At 36.8% G+C, this 9,969-nt stretch overlaps 2 protein-coding genes across 2 annotated transcripts; both read left to right on the top strand.

The window, feature by feature from the left end:
- Positions 1-2,022: 2,022 nt before the first annotated feature.
- On the top strand, positions 2,023-2,565 carry LOC109221381 (rust resistance kinase Lr10-like). Its single transcript, XM_019385865.1, has 2 exons — positions 2,023-2,307; positions 2,407-2,565. The coding sequence occupies exons 1-2, from the start codon at positions 2,023-2,025 to the stop codon at positions 2,563-2,565; spliced, it is 444 nt and encodes a 147-aa protein (XP_019241410.1).
- A 6,055-nt stretch (positions 2,566-8,620) lies between these two features.
- Positions 8,621-9,187, top strand: LOC109221380 (the record flags this gene model as incomplete). Its single annotated transcript, XM_019385864.1, has 1 exon — positions 8,621-9,187. A coding segment is annotated over exon 1 (567 nt), but the record flags the coding sequence as incomplete, so codon positions are not given.
- Positions 9,188-9,969: the final 782 nt, after the last annotated feature.

The following is a 9,969-nucleotide window of genomic DNA, read 5'->3' as shown; positions in this document are numbered from 1 at the left end:
GGTATGAAGGTCTGGGTTGAGGATCCAAAGAAAATGTATGAGGATTGAAGATGAAGATATGAAGGTTTAAGGAACGATGTATGAAGATTTGGAGGAGTTAAAAGCAATTAGAGAGTTCGAGGGTAAATTCTAGAATTGGAAAGTGGAAGAAGTGAAAAAGGGTCGAAGCTTTTATAGAGGAAAAACAATCAATGTGCGACATTTCACATTCGAGGATAGTCAACCGATGACTGACACGTGTCCGAAGTCAGAACTACGCGACTGATGGAATGTTTCGAGTTACCCGTCGTTTCGGTTGTAACGTACGAAGGAAGGAACCGGGGTTCATCTATCACTTCCCGTCATTTCGCTAAACCTACTCTCCGGAAAACGAGGGGACTCTCTGTGTACGGGTAAAATCGGGGGTAATGTCTACCCTGATTCCCTAGTGAGAAAACGAAAAAAGGGCATGGAAGCACGAGATTGTAATCGAGGTTAGGGACCCCTCGTATCGAGACCCAAGAGGAGTGAACGATGTGCTCGTCATCGGGTAAGATAAAGCAACACGCCCCGGGCAAGAATGAGTTCTAAGACCTCGGGGAACACGGTAAATGGTTATACACAACGGATAGAAGGTCGTGATATTCGCACCCAACCAGATATCACGGCACGAATCTCGCTCGATGTATCAGTAATTGACAAGAAAGGAAGATTTTTACCTTTTTTAAACTTATACCAAGGATGAAACTCTCCTGCTATATAAAGGGGAAGTTTTTCTTTTGTAACACTCATTGTAACAGGCAAACTAAAGCAATACAAATTTACTTTTTGCCTCTTAGCTACTGCAAAAATTGTTATTCAATTATTCTGTTCCCGTTCATAGTTGGGCTCGAACCGAGGGTACAATCGAGGACGAGGTCACTCCTCCATCTAAGTTCGGGCTTGGCCATAATATCATAACTGGTTTGATCGTTTATTTAGTCTTTAATTCGTTTATCTAATATTCTTTACTACTCGTGTTGAATTAAACCACGTCTCCTTAAAACCACGTATAAATTTAATTGTTATCCGATTTAGGGGGAACTAATATTAATTAATTCTCCATGGATCTCTCCTTAAATTGGCTAATATTTGGGCATTAATCTAACCAGGGAGCACCGAGATGCTAGCTTAGTTTTTCATAGGTAAGCTCTTGTTCCTAGCAAGCTAACTATCTGGTTAGACAGAGATTAGCGTTTCATTAATTTTTAATATATCAATTGATTTGGTTAGGAATTTAGAATGGAAAATAGTGGAACAGGGGAAGAATTTTAACTTCTAGGCTTACACCATTAGGTTAAAGTGACCTACAACATATAACTATCTATAATGAACCTAATTTTGTAGCCAAGAAAATAAAGTACATCACCAACTGTAATGGTTTGAAGATACAAAAGGGGAAGTAAGAAGCTCAAATTATCCTGCATAAAAAAAGATACTATATATTCCTATTAATTTTGAAAATATGTGATTCAAATTGATGCCCTTACATAACGTACTTTAAATGGCCTCTCTGACTTATTTATGCATGTATATGCCAGGCAAAAACTACAAAAGACAAAAAACAAAACAAATTATCAGAACAATTGCGAATTTTTCTAAATTTATTAAAGCTATTAGTTGAAATCTTCATGAAAATGATTTTCTTCAAAACCTTCATATTTCAAAACAGTGTCAAGTTTAGAGATGGCTATTATTATCTTCAATCTGTAAAAAGTTCAATAGTCAAGATTATATTATAGCGTCAATATAATCATTCACAATTTTCAAACTCCTAATCATCTCTATGTTTTGTTGGCTTAAGTAGAAGTTACTTTTGTATGACTTCACAACCCTGCAATGTATTTGGGTGCAAGATTAGGGATCGGCCTACCAATCATAATTGTATTTTTGATGTTCAAATTCAAAAGGAGGCTTGTGTCCATGTATGATATGATTGAAGGTTTTCTGCAGACACAAAACAATTTTATTCCAATCAGATATAATTATTAAAACATAAAGAGAATGACCAGAGGGTTCGAAGAGAAATTAGGCGAGGGAGGTTATGGAAAAGTATATAAAGGAAAGCTTCGCAGTGGCAGGGATGTAGCAGTGAAAATGTTGAGCAAGCCTAAAGCTGGTGGTGGTCAAGATTTCATGAATGAAGTAGCTACCATTGGAAGGATTCATCATGTGAATGTAGTTGGACTCGTCGGGTATTGTGTTCAGACAACAGAGCGCGCTCTTGTTTACGATTTCATGCCCAATGGATCACTTGATAAGTACATCACCAATCAAGAAGGGAGTCCTGTGTTATGTTAGCAGAGAAAGTATGAAATTGTTGTTGGAGTGGCTCGAGGAATTGAGTATTTGCATCGTCACATACGAATTTTGCACTTTGACATAAAGCCTCACAACATTCTTTTGGATGAGAATTTCATCCCAAAGATTTCTGACTTTGGACTTGCTAAACAATATCCAACGGATAATAGCATTGTGACTCTTACAGCAGAAGCATTGGAGCAATCTCTTATAAAGCTGATGTTTACAGCTTCGGGATGCTTCTAATGGAAATGTTGGAGTTGAAGAGAAATGTAGTTGCAAATGAAGAAAATTCTAGTCAATATTTTCTTTCTTGGATTTATAATAAGTTCAACAAAGGGAAGGAAATTGTGGTGGATGAAGCAAATGAAGATGAAAAGAAGATAAGTAGAAAGATGACTATAGTTGCATTATGGTGTGTTGCGTTTTTATTAAGGGGTGTGAATGGGAAATGGAAGAGGCACCTTTTAGATTGCACCTCTCCGTATCATCCTTCCTTTTTCTATAAATTTAGAGGCTTGGCCTCATTTTTAGACATGAAATCAGATATGGAAAATCTGAAAGCTTCTCCCCTCTTTTCTACATTATATTTTCTAAATAAATATAAGTGTCAAGTGTGATTTGCTCCGTTTGTTGAGTTCGCTGAAGTTCTGTGATTTGAAGTGTCGCTATCACATAATAGTTATTCTGTTCTATCCTGGGAGGAATTAATCCGTATACCTTGGGCAACAGTGAGGGGATTAAATTCCTTAAGGACACATTGAGCATTCAGTGGGCTCGAAACTATTTTACGATTTGTTTATTGAACTAACGTTTGTTTGCTTCTATAATTTTCTGATTTTTGAACACAAAAATACCAGAAATCTTAAGGAATTTAATTTTTTTGTGTTCGTCTTAACATCTTTTTGTTGGAGACAGAAAGAAGAAAGACTCAAAACGTCATGGAAATGACAAAGTCGGAAACAGTGTTATAGCATTTCAATATAGTGTCATGCAATTTTAGAGAAGAATATTTTAGTATTCAAAGATGGGAATGCTTCGAATGAAACAAGTTCAGATAAGTACAAAACTTTTTGTTCTTGAAATTTTCTGGAATGCCTTTGATATGTTCGAATCTGAATTTGGCAAATTTTATGTTTCTTGATTTGTTTCTTTCTAGCATTATAAATTGGTAATTGCTGGAGTATTTCGTCAAACATATCATTCACATATAATCAAATAATGACTATGTGATTTAAAATATTCTTAGTAAACACATTTGTGTATACTCATTTGGATCTAATTGTGAAATGGTGCATTCAACCATCCGCACCTATTGGGTCAGATTATAATGGCACAACATTTCTTGCCTTGGAAAACGTTGGTTGTGATTTGCTCTAGAAAAGCCATGTAACAAGGAAGAAAATTTTTGCTTCTGATATATACGACATCCAATAGTACGCATGATCTAATGGGTCCTACCCATGGAAAAATACATATTTCTTATAACTATGAAGGAAATAGAAGTGATATATGTATGGTCAATTTGGTGTGGCTTGTCAGATATCAAGCAGAAAATATTCATCGGTTCTTCGTTAACTGTTTGGGGTGGAAGGCCTTGAAAAACCTTGAATATTTTCATGTAAGCTTACATTAATACTTGAAGTATTTTTGAGATCATAAATATAATATATGTAAAGATGAACATATATGTGTTTGATTAGAGAAAGAGATCAAATTGTTTAAAGTGTTATAATGGTTTAGTTGGAAAACCATTTGGAAAGGGAATTAAAATTCTCGAGATTTTCTACACCCGTTATGGAGAATAAAATCTTCGTGATTTTCTACTCCTACTTCGAGATCAAAATCTGCATGATTTTGTACTCGTTCGTTGAGATTAAAGTCTTCGTGACTTTCTACTCATTTGTCGGAAATTAAAGTCTAAGTGACTTTATACTCGTTTTGGAGATTCAAATCTTAGTGATTTTCTACTCCAATTTATTATTCGGTTTGAAGATTAAAAACTTTACCGTTTATTAAATTTGATTGTGTCACATATTATTCGGTTTGAAGATTAAAAACTTCACCGTGTATTAGATCCGGTATCAGGTATTACTCGGTTAGAAGATTAAAAACTTCACCATTTACTAATTCTGATGGTGTCAGATTGGTTTGAAGATTAAAAACTTCACCATTTATTCTGGCTCTGTTAATGACACAAACAACAGTTCATGTGGTTGGCTCTACAAAGCAATAGAGGCGGCGTTTGAAGAAATATGTTTGGAATATGGCATTATTCACCAAACGACTGTCCCTTCATTAGCGCAATCTAATGGAATTGCGGAAAGAATGAGTAGAACGTTAAATGAGACGATGAATGCCTTGTTGATAAGTTCTGGTTTACCCCAGAACTTGTGGGGGGAAAGTTATTTTTCCAAATAACTGTATACTCAGTCAAGTTCCCCATAGCAAGACGCAATCCATTCCATATGAAAAATGGAATGGANTTAGGCGCCATCATGACCTATATGGAAAATAGGGTCGTGACACAATCCATTCCATATGAAAAATGGAATGGAAGGAAGCACAACTTAAATATTTTAAAGTGTGGGAGTACTTAGCTAAAGTGCAAATTCCTAAACCCAAAGGGGCAAAGATCGGACCTAAAATTATTGATCGCGTTTTCGTAGGATATGCAACAAATAGTAAGGCATATCGTTTTCTGGTTCATAAATCAGAAAATCCCGACATTCATATTAATACGGTAATCGGATCAGATAATGCTGAATTCTTTGAGAATATTTATCCGTATAAAAAGGAATGTGAGTCGTCTAGTGAAATATCTAAACAAACTCGGGAAGAAGCAAAGGAAAGTACGTTGAATTAGTAAAATCCAAGACGTAATAAACGTCAAAGGATAACTACTTCCTTTGGACCGGATTTTCTGACATTCGTGTTGGAAGATGAGCCTCAAATTTTTAAAGAAAAATTGTCTTCCTCGGAAGCACAATATTGGAAAGAGGCAGTCGATAGTGAAATAGAATCCATATTAAGTAATCATACTTGGAAATTGGTTGATCTTCCTCCAGGAAATAAACCTTTGGATTCTAAGTGGATTTTCAGAAGAAAAATGAAAGGTGATGGTACTATTGACAAATATAAGGCAAGATTGATAGCCAAAGGATTAAGACAACGAGAAGGTCTTGATTAATTTTACACATACTCACCGGCAACGAGAATTACATCTATTCGGATGGTAATAACGTTAGCCACCGTGTATGGCCTTGAAATCCATCAGATGGGCGTAAAAGACAGCCTTCTTAAATAGAGATATGGAGGAAGAAATTTATATGGAACAACATGAAGGGTTCGTGATTCCTGGAAAAGAAAGAAGGTGTGTCGGCTTGTTAAGTCACTTTACGGACTAAAATAAACACTCAAACAATGGGATGCGAAATTTGACTAGAAAATATCGTCAAATGGTTTCAAACTAGTGTATTTACATTAAGAATACTCTAAATTATGTAGTCATTGTTTGTATGGATTATATGTTGATAGAAAAGGCACATGAAACATGTGAAATGTGGGGGCATTTAACTTGTGCATAATAAAAGCTAATGTTAAGACGTGATGTATATATTATCTTGAAGAATTAGATAATATAATTCTTCGAACCCCACGAATCCTTAGGGACATTGATATAGTAGTTGGTAAATTCATCAGTTGTTTAGTCTTAATGAAGACTAGTTGATGAAACTACTAATTCGGAAGTTGGTCACGTGCCTTTCTCGAAAGGTCATTTTCTTTATTGAGAATTTATATTGTCACTTTGAAGGTTGTGACTTTTCACAGAAAAGATAAGTCTGTACGTTTTAGTATGGACATGACCGTTTATGAACGAATGTATTAATACGTTGGTCTATAATGAGGTGAACCAACCGATGAACATGACCAAAATCCATTGCAAGTTGGATTTGAATGGAGGTGCTATGATTTGTATATCATATAGGCGTATGAATAAATAACATACAAATGCTTGAAAATGACGGAGTGATTGATAAATGTGTTATATATTAAAAGATTGTGGTCACAACTGATGCCAATTATTCCAGTTGTTGTTATAATATACTATTACTATATTAAGTGTAGTCAATAATATGATATGCAATCGAAAGTCGAGACTTATTAGTCTACAACATAAGAAAGTTTGCATTTGAACTTTCATGACAATGAAACGAGTTTTGAAGTATTTGAAATATACTCCAAATTATGCTTTGCACTACAATAAGTATCCCGCGATAATATAGGTGTATAGTGATGCAAATTAGATCACCGGTTCAACCGATTCTAAACATCGGTAGAGGAGCGATGTCTTGGAAATCGTCCAAACAAATATGTATTGACCACTCTACACTGGAGGCTGAGATTATAGCCTTAGACAAGGCCGGTGAAGAAGCTGAATGACTCCGAAATTTCTTGGAAGATATTCCATTTTGGCCCAAACCTTTGGCACCTATATGTATACATTGTGATAGTCAAGCGGTAATAGGCAGGGCAGGGAGCTTTATGTATAATGGAAAATCTCGTCACATTCGACGGAGACACAACACCGTTAGACAACTACTCTCTAGTGGTGTTATCATGATTGACTACATAAAGTCGAGAGATAACGTATTGGATCCACTTACAAAAGGCCTATCTAGAGAGGCAGTTGAAAGATCATCGAAGGGAATGGGGCTAAGGCCTAGGATAAGTCATCATGGCGGTAACTCTACCTAGTAGACTGGAGATCCCAAGAGCTAGGTTCAAAGAGATCAAACAAAGTTATAAATGACGGTTCAACATTGTCAAATAACTCAACCCATTCTCGTGATGAAGACAATGTTGAGAAATCAAGGTAAAGCATTAAGGTTTTTTGATGAGTCAATAAAGCTTAAAGCTTTTTAATGATTTTCTAAGTCTGGCAGGATATGACCAGATAGTGTGTCTATAGGATTACACGTTTAGAAATCACCTATGTGAGTGTTAAGTGTAAGCCGCTTTAAGGGGAATGAAAGTAAAGGCCCATTCTCTAAGCACTCATGAAACCAGGCGGTGTTCATGGCTGAAACGAACACAACCGTGAGAACCAAGGACGGTTAAGGGTTAATTGTGTGACTTATGGTTGTCTAGGTATACACCAAAGTTCGACGGTTCAAAGATATCAAATCTACCGATTGACCGAGTATATCAGACATAAGTTCACTACGGAAAGTTCAAAGGGAAACCTACTTATCCAGATGCGAATAATCCTTATTTGTGAATCACACAGTATTTTCATGCATGTTTTTCCTCATATGACCATTCCCCATTCATGTGGGGGATTGTTGCGTTTTTATTAAGGGGTGTGAATGGGAAATAGAAGAGGCACCTTTTAGATTGCACCTCTCCATATCACCCTTCCTTTGTCTATAAATTTAGAGGCTTGGACTCATTTTTAGACATGAAATCATACATGGAAAATCTGAAATCTTCTCCCCTCTTTTCTACATTGTTGCATTATTTTCTAAATAAATATAAGTGTCAAGTGTGATTTGCTCCGTTTGTTGAGTTCGCTGAAGTTCTGTGATTTGAAGTGCCGCTATCACAGAATAGTTATTCTGTTCTATCCTGGGAGGAATTAATCCGTATACCTTGGGCAACAGTGAGGGGATTAAATTCCTTAAGGACACATTGTGCATTCAGTAGGCTCGGAATTATTTTATGATTTGTTTATTGAACTAACGTTTGTTTGATTCTATAATTTTCTGATTTTTGAACACAAAAATACCAACATGGTGCATACTGTTGCCGGAGATAATTTTTCTGCCGGAATTTCACCAGAAGAAGCAGCTAGAGATGGTGGAGGAGTGACCTAAATAATATCGATCTATTTTGACTTGAATATGCTCGTATGTTTGTGTCTGAAAGGAGTCAGGGGCTTATTAGTTTTTGGGCTGAAGATGTTTGGTCTTTATTCACTTGGGCTCAATATTATTTTTTGGACCTTCCAGAAGACACCTAAGAATTTATCCAGATTTATCCACTATAAATTCTTTATTTATATTTGTATTTATCTAATAGTCAGTTAGAAGGCAGCAAATTGTATAGGCACAGCTGTCATAGTTAGTTATCAGAAGATTCCTTCATTTTTGTATATATACACGAACTGTACAGAGAGTTATTCATTCACTACACAGAAAATTGAATCAATTCCTTCAGAATTCTTTTTCTTCTCCTTTAAACGTTTTCTTGGTATCAGAGCTTTAATCAAAGCAATCTGACTTATATTTTTTTATCAACAATGGTAGAAACTACTCTTCCGTCTGCTGTTAGCAGCACTTCCCAGATCACTCTTACTCCCGCTCAACAAATTGATTCTTGTCATCCCTATTTTTTAACTTCTTCTGATAATCCTGGAATTAACCTTATCAACATAAGCTTTGATGGATCTAGTTATGCAAACTGGCGTAGAGGAGTTCTTATTTCCCTTTCGGCTAAGAACAAATTGGGGTTCATCAATGGTACTTGTCGATGCCCATCTGTTGATTCTCCTCTCTTTGAGCTATGGAAAAGATCCAATGACATGGTCATTGCATGGCTTCTCAGCTCACTCAGCAAGGATATTGGAGAAAGTGTGATTTATTCACAAACTGCTGAAGAGTTATGGAATGAGCTCGAGCAGAGGTATGGTCAAGCTGATGGCACAAAATTATTCCAACTGCAAAGAGAATTAAACAGCATCAGCCAAGGATCTAGTGATGTGGCGGGATACTTCACTAAGCTTAAAAGAATTTGGGATCAAATGAAGGTGCTTAATACCTTCATGATATGCAACTGTGACTGCAAGTGTGGTGCAAAAACACACAATGTAAGATGAATTGAAAACCGAAAAACTGATCCAATTGCTCTGATGGGGTTGGAGGATGATGGCTGTATACTAGCTGTTAAGGGGAAATATTTTTGATGATGAAGCCTCTTCCTAGCACTGCCCTCAGGCATACTCATTATTCTCCTTCTACCAAGAGAAACAAAGGGGGTACACTCTAGACTTACATTCCATTTTCTGGATTCTTCTGCTTTTATGACATCAAAATCTCTATATAAGGTGTATTGGTCGAGTGTCGAGTACAAGCCGTAGGATGAGCTAGGTCCGGGCACTTGCTCTGGCGGTACCGCCTAACGCAGGGGACTGCGCGAGGGTGCGCTAGTATTTTTATTTGCGGTGCTGGAGTAGGGCGGGTAATGTGCATGCCTGACGAACGACGGGGATGGTCGGCTAGGTGTGGAGCGAGAGTGTGGGTGCTAGGTGGGACAGAAAATGGACCAGCCACGAAAGGAACTCAGGAGACTACAAAGTACATAATTCTAATACACCTTCTAGTTGGAGAAAAAAGGAGTGAGATTTATTTGCAAGTACTACGTAAAAAAAAATCTAGGCATATCATAAGAAAGTGCTAACAACTAGTGGGATATCCCTCAAAATTTCAAGTTCACCAACCAAAGAGGGGGGCAACTTTGGCAATCAACAAGCACATCACAAGCAACAGTTGGAATGCAACTTACCACAGTTGGCAGGAGATAATGGCTATCAACTCTTGTTAGCAAGCCAAGGACTTACTAAAGGAGCAAGTACGCGCTGTGTGACCAGCT

Source organism: Nicotiana attenuata, unplaced genomic scaffold (assembly GCF_001879085.1).
Source record: "Nicotiana attenuata strain UT unplaced genomic scaffold, NIATTr2, whole genome shotgun sequence".
In the NCBI taxonomy this organism is placed as follows: domain Eukaryota; kingdom Viridiplantae; phylum Streptophyta; class Magnoliopsida; order Solanales; family Solanaceae; genus Nicotiana; species Nicotiana attenuata.
The sequence above is the reverse complement of the archived record's forward strand: the minus strand, read 5'-3'. Positions and strand labels throughout refer to the sequence as shown.

Excerpts from the sequence above, each read along its gene's own strand:
- LOC109221381 (XM_019385865.1), top strand. The coding sequence starts at position 2,023 with ATGACCAGAGGGTTCGAAGAGAAATTAGGCGAGGGAGGTTATGGAAAA. Across the intron at positions 2,308-2,406 it reads CCAATCAAGAAGGGAGTCCT|CCTCACAACATTCTTTTGGA; the intron begins GTGTTATGTTAG and ends TTTGACATAAAG.